The following is a 23,261-nucleotide window of genomic DNA, read 5'->3' on the forward strand; positions in this document are numbered from 1 at the left end:
ATATGTGTCTCTGACATTAAGATTTACAAAGAAATCTCAAAAAATCCAAATATTTGTAGCTCTTTGCCCAACAGACATAATCAAATATTTCTGTATGAAAGATATTCTCCAGAGGAATAGAAAGAATATATAGAATTTTCCTACATTTCATCTGTAGGAAAACAACTATCCATTACAAAGTATACACTATAACTAGACCAGGTTTGGTACTCTTACAATAATAGCATGGAAAAAGAAAAGCAACAAGAAAAAGTCTGATAGGAGTATATCTGAGGGAACGTCCTAGAGTGCTCATAGTAATAATGGCTACGAATCCAGCACCTGGCCTATCATGGTGGACTTTAACTCCCGAGCACTACCAGGAAAAGAAATTCTTATAACTCAGCTAAATCAGTCACAGTTACATATAAGTGACAGGCCAGTCCCCTGGAGCAGAGAACAGAATGAAGAATGGAAGATGAATCTGAAAGGGCAAATGTAAGATAGCTCATATAATGCCTACCTCATATCACAAAATTCATTCCAAGTATATTATTAAACATAAATGGGAAGTATATGCAGACAACAACAAGAGAATATCTCTAATATCTCATGCATGGAAAAATTCCTTAACCAATTATGAAAAAACAGATTGAAAAATTGGACTCTATTAAAATTAAGAACTCTGTTCCCAAAAATATACTATTAAGAGAGTAAATTTGTTTGTAGTTTGAAAAAACAAACATCAGAGTGTGAGAAGATATTTATGTTGGCTCACAACCTTGAGAGTTCCCCAGGTGAAATCTGAAACTGGCCCGGTACATGGAGGACAAGGAGAGACCTAAGAAAGAGTCAGACCACTCCAGATTGGTAGGTGGCAGGTTTAATAAGCAAGGAAACCTATGTACAAGGTTCGGCTTGGGTGTAAAATGAGTAGATCTCTACACCTGCCCACCAGAATCTTAAAGTTTCTAGAGCCTTTAAACTGGGTTCAGTCATGAGTTCAATCCAGATGGTCTCAACAGCACCTTACTCACTCAAGGCTGCTTCCTTGAAATAGCTCTGGCTGTGGGAACAGTGGCTCAAATCTACATTCCAGAACGAGGGAGTGAGGAGCCTGGATTCAGCTCTTGGGTCAACCTGCAGTCACGTCCTCTTGAGACCTCCTCCAACAATTTATAACACTGACAGAGGTATATATCCAAAATATATAAACATTATTCCTAAAAATAATGTTTATATATAACACAACAGAAAATATATAAGAAAGTTGAATGGGCATTTCACAAATAAAAGGATATCTAAATATCCAAAATAAAAACTAATCAACTTTATTAGTAATCAAGAGAAATACAAATTAAAATAAATGAAATACTACCATGCACTCATCAGAGAGGCTAAAGTTAAAGAGATTTTTGAATGCTAAGTATTGATGAGGATGTGGCACAATGGAAATTTTTACACACTGCTTGATAGGAGGTTAAGTTGTGAAGACTTCGAAAAGCCATTTGGCGGTATCTACTAAATTTGAACATATGCACACTTCACAATCCCACAATTTCACTTCTATATTGTATCTTCACCAAAAAAAGAATGCTCACAGCAGCACTGTATTTGACATAGCCCAACTAGAAACAACCCAATGTCCACCAATAGCAGAACAAAATAAATTGTGGTATACTCATACAGTGGAATGTTATGTAACAATGAGAATGCATAAGCAATTGCTACACAGATAAAAGCCAGCAATAGAAGAATACATGTTGTGTAATTCTACTTAAATAAACTTCAAAAGCAGCTTAGCTTAGAGGTTACAAGTCAAGATAGTGGTTAGTTTTAGGGAGAGAAAGGGAGTCATGATTGGGGACATAAGCGAGGCTTCTGGATTCCTGGTGATATTTTGTTTCTTACCTGGTTAGCGGTTATACAAGCGTATTCACTTTGTGAAAATTCATGATTTGAGTACTTTTAGAAATCATAGGTCACTTAAAAGTTTTTTAAAATTAATGGTGTGCAAATAGGGATATAGGGAAGCCTCTCTGAAGAACCCAGCCATATAAAGATAAGGAAAAGTACATTCATAGGACAAATAAGCAGCCAGTGCAAAGGTCCTAGGTTGAACAATCCTAAGGAACAGAAAGAAAGCTGCTGTTACAGAGCCTGTGTGAGGGGAGAGTGTGTATAAGGTAGAGCAGGCAAGATCACCTATGCTAGTGTTAAGGGGCCGAGATTTTATACTAAGCGCCATTTTTCTGTCTCCAAACCCAAGGATTATTTCACTGTACAGTTGAGAAATGTAAGACCTTAGAAGAAAATTAAAGGGATTGAGGTTGAGAATGAATTTATGAAAGTCTAATAAATATTTTTATGTTCAACTACAACAAAATAAAATTGATCAAGAACACCTCCCCCCAAAAAATTAATGGGCCTTTTTCCTTTGAAGAAGGATTTTGCAATACAACTATATCTCATGAAGACCCTATTATTGTCTCTTGGTTTAAATTATGATCCCAAGAAACTGGTCCAGTTGAGCAGAAGACATGAGCTTGACTAATTATATGACCCTGGCCAAGTCACAACTTCCTTAGCCTCAGTTCCCTTAACTATAAAATGAAGGGGTTGAGAGTACTATCTTCTAAGACTTTTCCAGCTCTAAAATTCTATTATTCAAAGTCACTTAAATTCTCAGTGCTTTAGTTTTTCACAAGAACAAAGTAACAATAGCTGTTACTCCTTACCTGAAACATTTCTTGGAGATGTCTTCATACATTAATTCTAAGATGAGTGATATTGTTACCAATAATCTTCACTTTAATTTTCTGAGTATTAACTCTTCTGTTAATGCATTAGAAGCAGGACTCTTATAGAAGTTACTAAGTAGTGTGACAAAGTAATAATTCTTACGGTAAAACATTGATATGGTTACAGCCCAAAGGTGTTGTGTCATAAAATATAATGACTATCCATCAATAATGTTTGTTTCTCTTTCAGACTTCCTAAGAAATTTTTCTTAGGAAGAAATTTCAATCAAACGATATTACCATGATCTCTTTTCTGGTCCTCCCTGCCATGCTTGCAAGCTTTGCTTCTTCATTCATCATTTGTAATAACATACAATAAAGAAGCAAACTCTAAGAGATGATTAATGGAAGAAAAATTTGTATACAAACTCAGACAAGTCAAAATTTTTATGATACCCCATTAAGAGGCAAAAAGACAAACAGGACATTCATTAAGTATAGAAAAGTATTATCACTAATGATTAAATAAATACATGTCTGAAGGAGCTATCAATTTTTACTTATGAAATTGGCAAATAGTTTGAAAGTGAAACTACCCCATGTTGGTAGGTATTTGTTGAAATTGGCACTAGCACACATAGCTCAGGGTTTTTTAAACCCATACAAATCTCAGGAATAGCAATTTGGAAATGTGTATCAAGGGTCTTTAAAAGCTTCATAACTTTGATTAATAATATTACTTCCAGGAATCTATCAGGAGAAAAAAATTCCAAACTCTAAAAATGTTTTATGCATAAAGATATTCATCGCAGTTTTACATATTATACTGAAAAAAATTTTTAAACTAATTCTAAGAATAAAAAATCAAAGTATGATACATATAAACAATGAAATATAAAAAATCTTTTATTTATGAGAAATAGGATCTGACTTATCATATAATCTCAACTGTTAAAAAGAAGTAGGGAAGTTGAGAAAACATTGAGGAAAAAGCAATATTAATAAAGTTATAAAAATGTAAACACTGAATATAAATTTAACCAAAAATAGGGATATGGTTATATTGGTAGAATTAGTGGATGGGGAAGAATGTATATTCCAGAAAACAAACAAACAAAAAAAACAAACCAAAATAATGGTTAAAAGAGCTGAAGATAGTTACATGGGAAGATAGCTTTGGAGCAGAGATTGCAGTAGTACTCTTCCCTATATAAATTATATAAACAAATTACTTTCATAAAAAATAAAAATTAAATGAAAAAAGGCAAAAGGTTGAAAATAAATATACCAAAGTATTAATAGAAGTTTTCTTTAGGAAGTTAGTTTTTAAATTTTTTATTCTTTTGTATTCTCACATTTTCTACGATAATCATGTCTTAAAAATCAAAGAGTAGAAAAACAGGAGGGCCTTGTCTTTCATTTGTGTGCTTTACATTTACATGGTGTTTTTAATTGTTTCCTCTCACTTAATCCTCATAACAACCCTGTGAAGCAGATATTATAATCCTGAATTTTATCATGAAGAAAATAAGAAGTGATGAAACTTACAAAAGGTAATTTATATAACTACTGGCACTTATTTTTCCTACACCACAAGAAGTATTGATAATTTAAAAATAAAGAAGAAATATGTAGATAGAAGAGAGGAAAACTATGGTTAGTGTTAATGGTAAAATGGAGACTGGGTATGGTACCCCAGTGAAAGGCAAAATTATTGGAAATGTCAAGGCCACTCATTCTAAACCATTTATGTACACAACTTAATGTAACTTATGCACGAAATTAACTGTCAATGTAATAAGGATTTGCCCATCAGGCTTACAGCATATAAATTCAAACAGGAAAACGAGATTCCTTTGCAGATCTATTCAGAGGAGGTAAAATAGAAGCTGGTCCCCTCTCTTGGTAATTCAGACAATGGGGAAAGTCAGTCTAGTGAGCATGTAATGAGTGATTCCTATGAAAGCAAAATACTCTTTTTTAATATAAACTCAAAATTATAACTATATACACTTGAGACTGTGGCTTTCTTATTATTTGATTCTTAGGATGACAAATTAGTCAAACCAAATATGGAATTAAATGAAATTATACATAAAAATATTTTATGAGCTTTGTTCATCTTCTCTACACGAGAATATATACTTTATTTTTTTTTTTAGCATTTCCTATTCCAGTACACTGTATTTTTTTATAACAACAATTTATTAAAAAAAAGTTTTTTTTTCTACTCTTTTTCAAAGTCTTTTCCCATTTAGGTTATTACAGAATATTGAGCAGAGCTCCCTGTGCTATACAGAAGGTCCCTTCTGGCTATCCATCCTAAATATCACAATGTGTACATGTCAATCTGAAACTCCCAGTCTATCCCCCCCCACCCCCCCCACCCCCAGTAACCATAAATTCATAGAGAATATATACTTTAAAAGCTGAGATGGAATGCTATCTCCTAGGTGTCACTTTCTCTAAACTCTGGAGACAGATTGAATAACTTCCCCCTCCACACTTTAACACTGCTGGAATATTTATCACAATGAATCATAAATAATTATTTACAGGTCTATCTATCCTGCTAGATAATGAGTTTTAAGAGGGCAAAGGCTGTAGATTATTCATGTTTTATTCTCAGTACCAAATAAAATGTCTGGCTACAAAATAGGTCCTGGCAAAAACTTATATGAATTAATACTGAGCTATCTAAAGAAGACAATTCATAAGGCCAATGAAAAGGAAATACACTGAAAAGACAGTCCATTAGATTTACCGTAAATCCTCTACTTTCTTTTAGGCACCATCACCAAAGACATGGTTTTAATATATAATTCAAATACTACTTTCACCATTAAGTTTCTCCTGATTTTTCCAGGTTACAAATATCTGTTCCTTTCTCTGCACTTCCAGTCTCGTTTCACCTCTATCAAAAGCCTTCACTCACTTTCCTCTTTTTATTTTTAAAAAATTCTTTACAGGGACAATAGCCCATCTTATTTATATTTTAATATACAAGATCTACCTACCATTGGCCTAGCACATAATACAAGCTCAATGTTTGCTAAGTAACAATTTATTAGACTTGAAAATATTCAAAAGATTATACACAGTTTGTATAATTTCCATTATAACCAAGATGAAGGCCAGAGTAGTCTTAGGAGCCTTTCGTCTTCCTGATGAGTCCTTCTATTGTGTCCCACTGCTCCCTGGTGACCTACCACAAAAAGAAAAAGTCAATTTAATGAGGTTCTTGTGTGTTTTTAAAGCTTAGTATCCTCACTGCCAACATTATATTATACTCACAGAATGGCATTACCTTCCTCAGACTGTTGAATTCCCCTGAAATAAGTACTTCCTCTCCACCATCAAATCTAATTACCTGAAAAATAATAATAAAAGCTGTGAAACTAACTTCTTTTAAAAAGTTTCCGAACCATTAGCCATTTCTCCCTCCTAACTGGATAGACTATCTCCTTGGCACTTTCAATCAAAGCCTAAATTTTAAGGACAAAACTGATGATTAAACCTAAATTGATTTACTCTCTTTAAAATACTCTCTCCATCATTTCTACAATTTCAAATTCTACCCAATCTTAAAGTTCATCTTAGAGGCATGTCTACCAGAGTGATTTGCATTTAATAAAATTAATTTATCAATTAATCAATTGTGGAATCAATTCCATAAGCTAAACAAAATATATTAATATTTCTATATTATAAATAATATACTAAATACAGCTAATTAAATACTTTAAATCATATTTACATTCAACATCATCAGGATTGGTTCTACAATCCACCTGCCCACCCCAAATCCACCTCCCAAAAAAGTTGAGAGACAACAATGCTTACAGCTCCATTAATCCAAGAAGCATAATCACTACAAAGGAAAGCAGCAAGATTTGCAAGTTCTTCCACAGTTCCTAGCCGACCACAGGGAATTCTGTCAATAATTTCTTTCTCAAAAGCTCCAGTTGGGTCAAGACGGCTAAAGGCACCCTTAGGAATTAAGAAAATAATTAGGTTGCTTTTTTTTTTTAATACAACCTATTTCCTATTTAAGAAACAAATTTGCAGTAAACGGAATGTTACTATGGCAGCCTGTTCATACGTTAGTACTTCTAAGCAACAGAGAGTTTTGCCAAATTCTTCCATATTCATTTTACCCAATACTGACCTTTAAAAAACCACTAGAAAGGACAGAAGGAAAAAGGAAAACCAGATTGGAGGGACTCCATGATTCTCCTCCAAGGTATTTCTAAATGGGCTTAGGAGATCAGCATGCTTCATTTCCAGAATGTTTCTGCAGTGATTCAGCCGTGTGGAGGACAGGCTATTGGTGCTCTAGCCAGGCGTCAGGGCTGTGCCACTGAGGTGGGAGACCCACGTTGAGGACACTGGTCCACAAGAGGCCTCCCAGCTACACGTAATATCAAATGGGGAAAATCTCCCACAGATCTCCATCTCAAAACCAAGACCCAGCTCCACTCAATGACCAGCAAGCTACAGTGCTGGACACCCTATGCCAAACAACTAGCAAGACAGGAACACAGCCCCATCCATTAGCACAGAGGCTGCATAAAATCATAATAAGGCCACAGACACCCCAAAACACACCACCAGACATGGACCTGCCCACCAGAAAGACAAGATCCAGCCTCATCCACCAAAACACAGGCACTAGTCCACTCCACCAGGAAGCCTGCAAAACCCACTGAACCAACCTTAGCCACTGGGGACAGACACCAAAAACAATGGAAACTATGAACCTGCAGCCTGTGAAAAGGAGACCCCAAACATAGGAAGTTAAGCAAAATAAGAAGACATAGAAACACACAGCAGATGAAGGAGCAAGGCAAAAACCCACCAGACTTAACAAATGAAGAGGAAATAGGCAGTCTACCCGAAAAAGAATTCAGAACAATGATAGTAAAGATGATCCAAAATCTTGGAAATAGAATGGAGAAAATACAAGAAACGTTTAACAAGGACCTAGAAGAACTAAAGAGCAAACAAACAGAGATGAACAGCACAATAAATGAAATTAAAAATTCTCTAGAAGGGATCAATAGCAGAAAAACTGAGGCAGAAGAATGGATAAGTGACCTGGAAGATAAAATAGTGGAAATAACTACTGCACAGCAGAATAAAGAAAAAAGAATGAAAAGAATAGAGGACAGGCTCAGAGACCTCTGGGAAAACATTAAACGCACCAACATTCGAATTATACAAGTCCCAGAAGATGAAGAGAAAAAGAAAGGGACTGAGAAAATATTTGAAGAGATTATAGTTGAAAACTTCCCTAATATGGGAAAGGAAATAGTTAATCAAGTCCAGGAAGCACAGAGAGTCCCATACAGGATAAATCCAAGGAGAAACACACCAAAACACATACTAATCAAACTAGCAAAAATTAAATACAAAGAACAAATATTAAAAGAAGCAAGGGAAAAGCAACAAGTAACACATAAGGGAATCCCCATAAGGTTAACACCTGAGCTTTCAGCAGAAACTCTGTAAGCCTGAAGGGAGCGGCAGGACATATTTAAAGTGATGAAAGAGGAAAACCTACAACCAAGATTACTCTACCCAGCAAGGATCTCATTCAGATTTGACAGAGAAATTAAAAGCTTTAGAGACAAGCAAAAGCTAAGAGAGTTCAGCACCACCAAACCAGCTTTAAAACAAATGCTAAAGGAACTTCTCTAGGCAGGAAACACAAGAGAAGGAAAAGACCTACAATAATAAACCCAAAACAATTAAGAAAATGGTAATAGGAACATACATATCGATAATTACCTTAAATGTAAATGGATTAAATGCTCCAACCAAAAGACATAGACTGGCTGAATGGATACAAAAACAAGACCTGTATATATGCTGTCTACAAGAGACCCACTTCAGACCTAGGGACACATACAGACTGAAAATGAGGGGATGGAAAAAGATATTCCATGCGAATGGAAATCAAAAGAAAGCTGGAGTAGCAATTCTCATATCAGACAAAATAGACTTTAAAACAAAGACTATTACAAGAGACAAATAAGGACACTACATAATGATCAAGGGGTCAATCCAAGAGGAAGGTATAAGGATTGTAAATATTTATGCACCCAACATAGGAGCACCTCAATACATAAGGCAAATACTAACAGCCACAAAAGGGGAAATCGACAGTAACACAATCATAGTAGGGGACTTTAACACCCCACTTTCACCAATGGACAGATCATCCAAAAGGAAAATAAATAAGGAAACACAAGCTTTTAATGATAGATTAAACAAGATGGACTTAGCTGATATTTATAGGACGTTCCATCCAAAAACAACAGAATACACATTTTTCTCAAGTGCTCATGGACCATTCTCCAGGATAGATCATATCTTGGGTCACAAATCAAGCCTTGGTAAATTTAAGATAATTGAAATCTTATCAAGTATCTTTTCCAACCACAACGCTATGAGACTAGATATCAGTTACACAAAAAAATCTGTAAGAAATACAAACAAATGGAGGTTAAACAACACAATACTTAATAACCAAGAGATCACTGAAGAAATCAAAGAGGAAATCAAAAAATACCTAGAAACAAATGACAATGAAAACACAATGACCCAAAACCTATGGGATGCAGCAAAAGCAGTTCTAAGAGGGAAGTTTATAGCCATACAAGCCTACCTTAAGAAACAAGAAACATCTCAAATAAACAACCTAACCTTACACCTAAAGCAATTAGAGAAAGAAGAACAAAAAAACCCCAAAGTTAGCAGAAGCAAAGAAATCATAAAGATCAGACCAGAAATAAATGAAAAAGAAATGAAGGAAATGATAGCAAAGATCAATAAAACTAAAAGCTGGTTCTTTGAGAAGATAAACAAAATTGATAAACCATTAGCTAGACTTATGCAGAAAAAAAGGGAGAAGACTCAAATCAATAGAATTAGAAATGAAAAAGGAGAAGTACCAATTGACACTGCAGAAATACAAAGGATCATGAGAGATTACTGCAAGCAACTCTATGCCAGTAAAATGGACAACCTGGAAGAAACGGACACATTCTTAGAAATGCACAACCTTCCGAAACTGAACCACGAAGAAATAGAAAATATAAACAGACCAATCACAAGCACTGAAATTGAAACTGTGAATAAAAATCTTCCAACAAACAAAAGCCCAGGACCATATGGCTTCACAGGCGAATTCTAGCAAACATTTAGAGAAGAACTAACACCTATCCTTCTCAAGCTCTTTCAAAATTTAGCAGAGGGAGGAACACTCCCAAACTCATTATACGAGACCACCATCACTCTGATTCCAAAACCAGACAAAGATGTCACAAAGAAAGAAAACTACAGGCCAATATCACTGATGAACATAGATGCAAAAATCCTCAACAAAATACTAGCAAACAGAATCCAACAGCATATTAAAAGAATGATACATTATGATCAAGTGGGGTTTATCCCAGGAATGCAAGGATTCTTCAATATATGCAAATCAATCAATGTGATACACCATATTAAAAAATTGAAGGAGAAAAACGATATGATCATCTCAATAGATGCAGAGAAAGCTTTCGACAAAATTCAACACCCATTTATGATAAAAACTCTCAAGAAAGTGGGCACAGAGGGGACTTTGTTCAACATAATATAGGCCATATATGACAAACCCACAGTCAACATCGTCCTCAATGGTGAAAAACTAAAACCATTTCCACTAATATCAGGAACAAGACAAGGTTGCCCACTCTCACCACTATTATTCAACATAGTTTTGGAAGTTTTAGCCACAGCAATCAGAGAAGAAAAAGAAATAGAAGGAATCCAAATTGGAAAAGAAGTAAAGCTGTCACTGTTTGCAGATGACATGATACTATACATAGAGAATCCTAAAGATGCTACCAGAAAACTACTAGAGCTAATCAATGAATTTGGTAAAGTAGCAGGATACAAAATTAATGCACAGAAATCTCTTGCATGTCTATACACTAATGATGAAAAATCTGAAAGTGAAATTAAGAAAACATTCCCATTTACCATTGCAAAAAAAAGAATTAAATATCTAGGAGTAAACCTACCTAAGGAGACAAAAGACCTGTATGTAGAAAATTATAAGACACTGATGAAAGAAATTAAAGATGATTCAAACAGATGGAGAGATACACCCTGTTCTTGGATTGGAAGAATCTACATTGTGAAAATGACTCTACTACCCAAAGCAATCTACAGATTCAATGCAATCCCCATGAAACTACCACTGGCATTTTTCACAGAAGTAGAACAAAAAATTTCACAATTTGTATGAAACACAAAAGACCCTAAATAGCCAAAGCAATCTTGAGAAAGAAAAACAGAGCTGGAGGAATCAGGCTCCCTGACTTCAGACTATACTACAAAGCTACAGTAATCAAGACAGCATGGTACTGGCACAATAACAGAAATATAGATCAGTGGAACAGGATAGAAAGCCCAGAGATAAACCCACACACATATGGTCACCTTATCTTTGATAAAGGAGGCAAGAATATACAGTGGAGAAAAGACAGCCTCTTCAATAAGCGGTGCTGGGAAAACTGGACAGCTACATGTAAAAGAATGACATTAGAACACTCTCTAACACCATACACAAAAACAAACTCAAAATGGATTAAAGACCTAAATGTAAGGCCAGACACCATCAAACTCTTAGAGGAAAACAGGCAGAACACTCTATGACATAAATCACAGCAAGATCCTTTTTGACTCTCCTCCTAGAGAAATGGAAATAAAAACCAAAATAAACAAATGGGACCTAACAAAACTTAAAAGCTTTTGCACAGCAATGAAAACCATAAACAAGACGAAAAGACAACCCTCAGAATGGGAGAAAATATTTGCAAATGAAGCAACTGACAAAGGATTAATCTCTAAAACATACAAGCAAGTCATGCAGTTCAATATCAAAAAAACAGACAAGCCAATCCAAAAATGGGCAGGAGACCTAAATAGACATTTCTCCAAGGAAGATATACAGATTGCCAACAAACACATGAAAGAATGTTCAACATCACTAATCATTAGAGAAATGCAAATCAAAACTACAATGAGATATCATCTCACACTGGTCAGAATGGCCACTATCAAAAAATCTAGAAACAATAAATGCTGGAGAGGGTGTGGAGAAAAGGGAACTCTCTTGCATTGTTGGTGGGAATGTAAATTGATACAGCCACTATGTAGAACAATATGGAGGTTCCTTAAAAAACTAAAAATAGAACTGCCATACGACCCAGCAATCCCGCTACTGGGCATATACTCTGAGAAAACCATAATTCAAAAAGAGTCATGTACCAAAATCTTCATTGCAGCTCTATTTACAATAGCCAGGACGTGGAAGCAACCTAAGTGTCCATCAACTGATGAATGGATAAAGAAGATGTGGCACATATATACAATGGAATATTACTCAGCCATAAAAAGAAACGAAATTGAGTTATTTGTAGTGAGGTGGATGGACCTAGAGTTTGTCATACAGAGTGAAGTAAGTTAAAAAGAGAAAAACAAATACCGTATGCTAACACATATATATGGAATCAAAAAAAAAAAAAAAGGTCAGAAGAACCTAGGGGCAAGACAGGAATAATGATGCAGACCTACTAGAGAATGGACTTGAGGATACGGGGAGGGGGACGGGTAAGCTGGGACAAAGTGTGAGAGTGACATGGACATATACACACTACCAAACGTAAAATAAATAGCTAGTGGGAAGCAGCCTCATAGCACAGGAAGATCTGCTCAGTGCTTTGTGACCACCTAGAGGGGTGGGACAGGGAGGGTGGGATGGATGGAGATGCAAGAGGGAAGAGATATGGGGACATATGTATATGTAGAACTGATTCACTTTGTTATAAAGCAGAAACTGACACACCATTGTAAAGCAATTATACTCTAATAAAGATGGTAAAAAAAAAAAAAAAACCACTAGAAAATAAAACCTTTTTACCTTAGTTTCTTCATGTGTAAAATGAGGATGCCTGTCTTAGTTATCTCACAAAACTGTTGTCTGAGAAATGAGAAAATGTATATGAAAGTACTGTGAAATATGTACAAATTTAGTGTGGTGGAGGTAGGGCTGCTACTGTCATCTGATTTAGTAAACACAGGAAAATCACTCAAGTAGGAAATATTTAAGAGGAAATTCCTTTTCTTCTCCTTTCTCCTCATAATAATAGAAAAGGAAGAAAACAAGTATGTAGGAATATTAAATTCAAGTAGATTCCAGAGAGAGAAAAACCATAACTAAATTTGCCAAACAATTTCTGCCTTCTGTTAATGATAAAAAGGAGCAGACCGGGCTTCCCTGGTGGCGCAGTGGTTGAGAATCTGCCTGCCAATGCAGGGGACACGGGTTTGAGCCCTGGTCTGGGAAGATCCCACATGCCGCGGAGCAACTGGGCCCGTGAGCCACAGCTACTGAGCCTGCGCGTCTGGAGCCTGTGCTCCGCAACAAGAGAAGCCGCGATAGTGAGAGGCCCGCGCACCGCGATGAAGAGTGGCCCCCGCTTGCCGCAACTAGAGAAAGCCCTCGCACAGAAACGAAGACCCAACACAGCCATAAATAAATAAATAAATAAATATAAAATGCATTAAAAAAAAAAATTAAAAAAAAAAAAAAGGAGCAGACCAAGATAAAGTATGCATGCGCATTGATTAATAAAAATAATAGGCTTTTTCTCTACCAGTTCCTGGAAGTCTAGGTGACAACTCTCTTCAATAACACAGATATGAGACATAGCAAGCACACACAGGCTCCTTGGGAGCACTTCAGCTCTGCCTAGGCAGGTATGAAGCATCAAAGACAAAGGGTAGACAAAGGTCCCAATCCTGGTTCTATCAGCTCTTGCTAGAGAGTTTCTATACTTCAATTTTCTTTTAATCTCTTTAAAACTATATGTATGTTATTTGCATAAAACTTACACCTATATTGCTAGACTAAAAGCTCCTTGATGGCAAGCATCTGTCACAGATGTTTTTGTATCTTTCTTAGCACCTTTGCATACAGAAGGCACTCAGTAAATACATGTTAAATAAATAATAAAATGCCGATGATCTTTCCTAGATAGTGAGGTCCTAAAAAGAAGTTTCTATGACTATATATGATAGTGCTTAGCACAGTGTTATTCTGAATCATGTGTTTTAATATGTGCCTTTGAATTATTTTTCCATTAATTTTGTTATTTTTTATTATAGAAGTGCCAACCAAATAAGATATTCAGTCAAGTTTCACTCACTCAGGTAGTTTTTCTTTCCATTTTCCACCCTTCAAACTGCTAAATAAATTAATACAACTATCTCCATGTTAATATTTAATACTCCAGAACCATCTACAAGCCAAATACTCCTTTGCATTATTTTCAGTTTATACAACAGAAACAAGTTAGCAAATTGCACCTGGGCCTTCAAAGAAACATCCCAGTTGGGATTATAAATTCTTGCTTTACACGGAAACAAAAAGAAGTATGAGAGTAAAGTCATTTGGGGTAATGTGAGAGAAAGAGAACCTGTGAACCTTTTGAGCAACATCTGTAACAGCATTAGTGATAATTATGAGTTGCAATATCTGATTTCAGGTGAAATGCATGCCATCAGAAGGATTTTTAATCAGAGAGACATGGGAATTAAATGATGTGCATAACAGTGTTTGAAAGTGAAAAGGCACAGACATGAGTCAAAGAAAATGTTGCCTATGACGAGACCAAGCATATATGATAAATTTCTAAAGCATCTCTTAAATTTAAAATATAATTACATTTCCATGATTTTAAAAAAGGATGTCAAAGTAAGAACCTTTAAAATATAGTAAAAATTAAGAAATATAACACAATAACAGATCATTAAAGCAAATCAGACAAAATGCCAAAATTGATGGCATAAAAGATCCCAGAAAGATTATGACACTGAAATAGACCTTATCAAGGAGTTGTATAGCTGCTGTATTCTTGCCCATCTCCTTATTTCTTATGTTGGATAATGGCAAAACCTTCTTCCCTTCCACCAGGGCTCCAAACTAAGGTATCACTGGAAAATCCTGCACACATCAGAATATATCTATCTATCTTTCACTCCTTAATCACTCAAAATGTGATCATAAGCAAACCAAAACTTACTTTGGTTTTTATAGGCCCCGGTTGAATCACGTTGAATCTCATTCCATATTTACCCCATTCAGCTGCAAGAGACCTAAAAATTAAAATAAACAACACAGATTCTAAAATATTAAACTATATATTAAAAATACTAATAACCAAGACTGCATGCTTATTAAATGCCAGAGACTACAACTCCAATAGGTAGGGACTATTATTATTCCCCCTGTTATAGACAAGGAAACTGAGGCACAGAGAAGTTAAATCATTTGCTCTGGGTCATATGGCTAGTGAGTCAACCTGTAGCAGTCTAGCTCTAGAGTTTGTGCCCTTAATCTCACTCTGCTGTACTATCTACCATTTACATTTTAGTGTCCTTAAGGACTATGCTAGATGACCTACCATTCACATTTTGAACAAAGTCCAATATCAATACACATTTTTAAAAAGAGTATCATTATTTAGCATAAGGAAGGAAGAGACTCACGTCTCTCCCCCACATTTTCTGGAGTTCAGTCCTGCAATTATAAAGTTCAATGTAACTTTACTCATAGTACATAAGATTACAATGTTTGCAACATTACAAGTGCCTTAATTGAGTAAGAAATGGATTACATAGATTTAAAATATTAACCATATCATGTTTAACTAGGCTTTAATACAATTGTTGAACTGAGCTAAAAAGGAAATAAGAATCTAAAAGAATCTTGCTAAATGCCCCAAAGCAAACTAGAACACTAATAGCAAACATGAAACCTTGAAGAAGCAACCTGCTTTAAAAGCCTACTTGGGACTTCCCTGGTGGCACAGTGGTTAAGAATCTGCCTGCCAATGCAGGGGATATGGGTTCGAGCTCTGCTCCAGGAAGATCCCACATGCCGCAGAGCAACTAAGCCCATGCGACACAACTACTGAGCCTGAGCTCTAGACCCCGAGAGCCACAACTACTGAGCCTGAGTGCCACAACTACTGAAGCCTGTGCGCCTAGAGCCCATGCTCCGCAACGAGAAGCCCCCACTCGCTGCAACAAGAGAAAGCCCGTGCGCAGCAACGAAGACGCAATGCAGCCAAAAATAAAATTTAAAAAAAAAGCTTACTTGATAGATATGTCTAACTTTTATTACCTAAACTTATTTTAGAAATTTATATTCATATGTATATTTGTGTGCATATACACTTAATCTACTTTCAAAAAATAATTTAACGTAACTTAAGGAATACATATAATGCAAATGAGGAAGATAAAATTACTTGAAAAGAAAGAAAACAAACAAAACAAGGATAAGGAAATATAAAGAAGTCAAGAATGAAACTTATAACTAAATGTATTGTGATATTTCATATAATTATAATAGGCAGGTCAAAAAGTTGTATCTACTCCTTCCATGATGCTATGCAAAAGGTAAGCCTAATCAGTTACACAATTCACACTGCCCATAACAAAAAAAGCAAGCTAATCTCTCAGGAAAAACACAATTGTTTCTGACAAAAAAATTTAATAAAACATTTCTTCCAAGAAAACGTATAAAAGGAAAATTGTGTAGTATAGTAATGCCTTTAAGACACTGTATCCTTGCAATAGATACAAAGGGATACGTTTTGTGTAATTATAAGATATCCATTAACACAAGCTTTATGTGATTATAAGATACCCACTAAGATAAGCATTAACATTAACAATGCTTTATAAAGCATTGTGCTCCAAGTACAGTCTGTTAATCTGATTAATCCACTGGTGCATTTTAGAGAAATGGGCTGCATCTCTTCAGGCAAACCATACATAAAAACTGCTTTTCTGAGTGATACCTTTGACAGAGTCCAAGACCATACCTACCCTGGGTATGTACTTATAGTGCACCTACTAGATTGCTAGGGAAGTAGTAGCTGTGTGTCTTAACAGAATTACTGAGCTGAGCAGAGTTTACAGCATTCTGTGAAAAACTGGGCAAGCTATTAAGGAAACTGGCTTAAGAGGAAAAGCCATGCTATCTCTATTCATAGGTGCAACAGATAAATTTGTTCTAGTGCTAGCTCTTTTAACCTAGTTTATATTCTCAAGATCTATTGTAACATGAGGAATCCAACTCACTGGCTCACTCTGCATGTTAAGATGCTAAGTACAATATACTCAATAATGTTAACCATTATTGTTTTTCAATCAACAGGTGTTTATTGTGAGCTTACTATATGCCAATACCCTCAAATAAAGAAAGGCAGCCCTGCTTTCAGGAGATAGTCCCTCTCTCAAGAGAGGTCACTTTAGTTGTATAATGAACTAGATACTACTATCCTGGAAATTGTGTAATATGTGCCAAGGCTACTTAAAGGAAGAAGTACCTATGCCTTCCTGAGTACATGGAAGGCTTCCCTCAGGAGGTGATAATTGAGCTGACAGTTGAAGAAGGATTAGGAGTTTTTTGTGGGAGTAAGGGGGAAAGGAGAAGAGGATGGGAGATATTAGAAGGTAGGGTGGAGAAAAGAAGACAGCCCAGGCATATGGGCCAGTGTGAGTAAAGGACAAAGGCATAAACAACATGCAGTATTCAGGGACCTACAAGACCTTATCTGGTATGATTGTGTACTATAAAATATGAAAGAGGGCTGATGGGAACACAGGCTGGGGAGGAAGGTACACATTTATTGAGCATCTGTTATGTGCAATTCACTATGCAGTAAAACCAAAAAAGCAGCACAGAATCATAGTCTTTAAAAGACATGAAATTGAGGGGCTTCTCTGGTGGTGCAGTGGTTGGGAATCTGCCTGCCAATGCAGGGGACACGGGTTCGAGCCCTGGTCTGGGAAGATCCCACGTGCCGCGGAGCGACTGGGCCCGTGAGCCACAATTGCTGAGCCTGCGCGTCTGGAGCCTGTGCTCCGCGGCGGGAGGGGCCGCGATGGTGAGAGGCCCGCACACCACGATAAAGAGTGGTCCCCACTTGCCGCGACTAGAGAGAGCCCTCGCACAGAAACGAAGACTCAACACAGTCATAAATAAATAAATAAATAAATAAAAGAACGTGAATTTCTAAAAAAAAAAAAAAAAAAGACATGAAATTGAAACCTCTAACAAGAGTCAAAGATCTCGACAAAACAAATATTGTACAAATGGTGCCAAAATAGTCAAGTTCAAATCCCTTATTTCCAATACCATTTGACCTTAAAAAAAAAACCCAAAAACGGTAATTATCTCTATTCAAACTAAACTGCTGAGTAAAGTATGACTTCTTTGTATCGCAAACAAATGTGTATTAGTGGTTTAAATGTTAAAAAGAACCTTGAGACTACTCGAAAAAGAGAACAATTATGTAGTTCTGCAAGCACTGAGCACCAGCTATGTACCAGATCTTGCTGAGCAATGAGTATACAAAGATGAATAAGATATGCTTTCTTCTCCCACAGAACACACATTCTAGTGTGGAAGTCATATAGCTTTAATGATATGTTAAAAATAGTCTACAATGCCCTTCTCTGTGCCCCTTCATTTTAGAATCTACAACACTGGATGGCATTTATTAATGTGTTAGTCTTCTCACTAGATTGGAATAAACAAAGTTTTAAGGGTGCAAAGAGTAGAGAATGGTTAATTCTCTTCTAGAGGAATGAAAGAAAATATCCCAGAGGAGGTGATACAAGCGCCCTGAAGAGAGGCAAAATATCACAGCAAATTCCAACAACAGCATAACCCAGGCATAGAGATATGAAAATGCGTGGTGTGTTTAAGAAAATATAGAGCACAGGAATGATGGTGATTAAAAGCACAGGAATAATGGTAAAAGAATGCAAGTTCAGGTGAGAATGAGGACTGTTCTATTTCCATCACTATCATATCCCTTTATCCCATGTACACAAAAGATACACAATAAATATTTATCAAATAAGTCAATGAATAAAGAAAGGCCAGGGACAAGTCTGTTTAGAATACCATATTGAGTTTTGGCTTTTATTCCAAAGAGTAATAGAAAAATGATCTAAGGTTTTAGCTAGGCATTATAATAAGCAGATATACATTTTTAGTAAGGTGAGTCTGGTGGGAATGTGAATAAAAAATAAAGAGAAAAGAAACTGGTAGCAGAGAAACATATTATGGGGTTATTACAATAAGCAAGACAAGCAATGATAAGACCTTACATTACAACTAAGACAGTGGAAAAGGCCAGTGGGGAACAGATTCAAAAAGCAATCATATGCTGCTGAGAAAAGGCCAAAAGAGCTGACAAGTGGTCACTGTCTATGTTAGTTCTATTAATCGTGTATAGTAGGTACAATAAAAGGATGAAGGTATGTTTAAGAGAGGTCAGAGGGGGCACTAGTAAAGATACATGGATACAGTAGTCTGAGTTCCTATCAGCCCTTTTCTCATACTTTATAATACACAGTCATACTGGATAAGTAATTAAAATTAAATAAAATTTAGTTTCTCAGTCACAGTAGCCAGAATGCAAGGGTTCAATGGCCACATATAGCTATTGGATACTGCAGATTTACAGAACAGTTCGATCATTGCAGAAAATTCTATTGGACAGTGCTGCTGTAGACAAATAGGACCTATTCATGAAATAGAATGTCTCCTGGTGAATCCAAATTAGTCTTTGTTTTATTTTTCTCTGGAAAGAGACTAGAAAGCAGGAATTTAGTTACACAAGCTACCAAAGCACATTATTTATCTTCAGTGACAGGATTAACACAGTAGTACTCACTTGCTCATGGCCTCCACTCCTGCTTTGGCAGAAGCACTTGGTACTACAAAACCTGACCCAGTCTCAGCATAGATGGTTGTAATAGCAAGAAACGATGCTCCTGACATTTTAAAATGATACAGTAATTAACAATACAGCTAAATCAATTCACATCAGAAAAACATTATTTATAATAATGGGATCTAATTCAAGAGGGTATAACAAAAAATGAAAAATTTTTCAAAACTTCACTAATGCTAAATTAATGAAAGAGTAATCTAATAAAATTGCTACATCTTTGCTAGTAATCTTGCTGCCATTCAGTATAGTCCAGTCTGTGCTTAATTAAAATTCTATACCAGGTGAGTCAATACCAAGGCTCAAATCTCAAAGGTATGGACCTATTATACCCTGCATAATCAACTGGACAGGATTTCCATTAACTAAGCACCCATTTATAAGAATAAATCAGAACCAAAACTAAATTAGCAGGGACTTCTGCCTCCAGCATCATGGATTTGTCCTCCTCCTGTAAACACAAAGAAACTGTATCAAATATATGATACCACTCTTTTCAGATACTGTTTAGCAGGCAGGGAAAGATGGCAATTCCTGAGAGAAGAAAAACAAATGAAATGAGCCCTAAGATCAGATTCTGCCTAAAGGTACTGTACATATACGATAGTATGTACTATATACTACATATATATACATACTATATATTCTATATTACATACTCTATATTATACTATATACATGTCATATAGACTGTGGCACAAGGAGTAGGAAAATAGCCAAATAAGGCATTATCACTGAGTTGAGGAGACAGATCAGAGTTTAGAGAAACTGAGGAAGTTGCAGTTTGTGAGGAGAGTTCCCCCAAAGAGAAAAGTATGTAAAGATAGAGCCCCATAAATCTGCACAGTGTATCCTTGAGTCTCTGGCCAAACACCAAGCTGTACATGTTTAGGGTAAGATTCCATAAGGCGAGGCAAAGAACAACTGCCTGGGAACCATAAGCTGAACAATTCCCAGAGTACACATAGGGCTGGGAGATAAGTGAGTCTGAGCAGCTTTGTTGACTATCCAGGGCTTTCAGTGGAAAGTTCAGAAGGGCTGTGCATTAATAGGAGGGTTAAATTAGCCCAAAAGTAAAGTCTACCCGAGACTCACCCAAATAAAGCTTAAAAATGAACACTGAACTGATCAAGCTGGTCCACAAGTTTTTAATTCAAAGGGAAATTAAAATGCATACACATATGTGGACACCACACACACACACACACACACATACACAACAACAACAACATAAAATTCACAGCATGCAACCAAAAATTACTACACATAAAAAGACACAGAAACAACCAGGAGAAAAATCAGATAATAGAAAGACTCTCAGAAATGACACAGAAGATAGAATCAGTAGATGAAGACCTTTCAAATGATATTGTACACTGGACAGCTACATGTAAAAGAATAAGATTAGAACATTTCCTCACACCATATACAAAAATAAACTCAAAATGAATCAAAGACCTAAAAAGACCTAAAACCATAAAATTCCTAGGAAAGAATATAGGCAGAACACACTTTGACATAAACCACAGCAATATTTTTTTGGATGTGTCTCCTAAGACAAAAGAATAAAAGCAAAAATTAACAAATGGGAACTAATTAAACTTAAAAGCTTTTGTACAATGAAGAAAACCATGGATGAAATGTAAAAACCTACTGAATGGGAGAAAATACTGGCAAATAAGATGGCCAATAAGGGGTTAATATTCAAAATATGTAAACAGCTCATACAACTCAATATCAAAAAAACAAACAGCCCAATTAAAAAATGGGCAAAGACCTGAATAGATATATTTCCAAAGAAGATATACAGATGGCCAGCAGACACACGAAAATATGCTCAACAATGCTAATCATCAGAGACATGTAAATCAAAACCACAATGAGATATCACCTCACACATGTCAGAATGGCTATCACCAAAAAGTTTACAAATAACAAATGTTGGCGAGGATGTGCAGAAAAGGGAACCCTAGTACACTGTTGATGGGATTGTAAATTGAGGCATCCACTATGGAAAACAGTATGGAGAGTCCTCAAAAAACTAAAAATAGGGCTTCCCTGGTGGCGCAGTGGTTGAGAATCTGCCTGCTAATGCAGGGGACATGGGTTCGAGCGCTGGTCTGGGAGGATCCCACATGCCGCGGAGCAACTGGGCCCGTGAGCCACAACTGCTGAGCCTGCGCGTCTGGAGCCTGTGCCCCGCAACGGGAGGGGCTGCGATAGTGAGAGGCCCACGCACCGCAATGAAGAGTGGCCCCTGCACCATGATGAAGAGTGGCCCCCACTTGCCGCAACTAGAGAAGGCCCTCGCACGAGACGAAGACCCAACACAGCTAAAAAAATAAAATAAATAAATAAATAAATAATGTAGCTATTAAAAAACAACTTTAAAAAAAAAAAAACTAAAACTAAAAATAGAACTACCATATGATCCAGCAATTCCACTGCTGGGTATGTATCTGAAGAAAAAGAATATACTAATTCAAAAAGATACATAGGGGCTTCCCTGGTGGCGCAGTGGTTGAGAGTCTGCCTGCTGATGCAGGGGACACGGGTTCGGGCCCTGGTCTGGGAGGATCCCGTGTGCCGCGGAGCGGCTGGGCCCGTGAGCCACAACTGCTGGGCCTGCGTGTCTGGAGCCTGTGCTCCGCAGCAAGAGAGGCAGCGACAGTGAGAGGCCTGCGCACCGCGATGAAGAGTGGCCCCCGCTTGCCGCAGCTAGAGGGAGCCCTCGCACAGAAACGAAGACCCAACATAGCAATCAATCAATCAGTCAATAAATAAATCTTTAAAAAAAAAAAAAAGAGAAAGACATTTCTTAAAAAAAAAAAAAAAAGATACATACACCACAATGTTCAGAGCAGCATTACTTACAATTGCCAAGATATGGAAGCAATCTAAGTGCCCATCAACAGATGAATGGATAAAGAAAATGTGGTATATATATACACAATGGAATATTACTCAGCCATAAAAAAGAATGAAATGTTGACATCTGCAACATGTGCATGGACCTAAAGAGTATTATGCTTAGGTAAATGCTGTATGTTATCACTTATACGTGGAATCTAAAAAATAAAATAAATGAATGTATATAACAAAATAGAAACAGACTCACGGATATAGAGAACAAACTAGTGGTTACCACTGAGGAGAAGAAAGGGGGAAGGGGTGAGATAGGGGTATCGGACTAAGAGACACAAACCACTATGTATAAAATAAGCAACAATGATATATTGTACAGCACAGGAAAATACAGCCATTATTTTGTAATAACTTTAAATGGAGTATAATCTATAAAAATATTGAATCACTATGTTGTACACCTGAAACTAATATAATATTGTAAATCAACTATACTTCAATGTTTTTAAAAAAGACAGTAGAAAAAAGGATATTGTAAGTATGCTAAAGATTTCAAGGAAAACATGAGTATAATTAGAAATATAAAAAATAGAACCAAATAGAACTTCTAAAGCTAAAACATAAAATATCTGAAATGAAAAATTAAATAAATGGCCTCAGTTGCAGAAGAAAAGATCCATGCTCCTGAAGACACAGCAAATATCAGCCATGCAAAATAAAGGACAAAGAGGGGATAAAAATTGAGGGAAAAAATAAAGGAGAGCCACAATGAGCTGTGGAAGTATCTAGCATGCTAACATAT

At 36.3% G+C, this 23,261-nt stretch overlaps 1 protein-coding gene across 1 annotated transcript in view; it reads right to left on the bottom strand.

Annotated features, from left to right (window-relative positions):
* Nucleotides 1–5,768: 5,768 nt before the first annotated feature.
* Nucleotides 5,769–23,261, bottom strand: part of DECR1 (2,4-dienoyl-CoA reductase 1) — a 79,223-nt gene continuing 61,730 nt past the window's right edge. The window contains exons 6-10 of the mRNA XM_082363605.1: nt 19,538–19,637; nt 14,861–14,933; nt 6,564–6,710; nt 6,028–6,090; nt 5,769–5,925 (exon numbers count right to left, since the gene is read on the bottom strand). Coding sequence (XP_082219731.1) covers nt 5,866–5,925; nt 6,028–6,090; nt 6,564–6,710; nt 14,861–14,933; nt 19,538–19,637 — 443 coding nt within the window. The 3' untranslated portion in view covers nt 5,769–5,865. The remainder of the gene's footprint in view (nt 5,926–6,027; nt 6,091–6,563; nt 6,711–14,860; nt 14,934–19,537; nt 19,638–23,261) is intronic.

Source organism: Balaenoptera borealis (genome assembly GCF_965194805.1).
Source record: "Balaenoptera borealis genome assembly, chromosome: 17".
Taxonomy (NCBI): domain Eukaryota; kingdom Metazoa; phylum Chordata; class Mammalia; order Artiodactyla; family Balaenopteridae; genus Balaenoptera; species Balaenoptera borealis.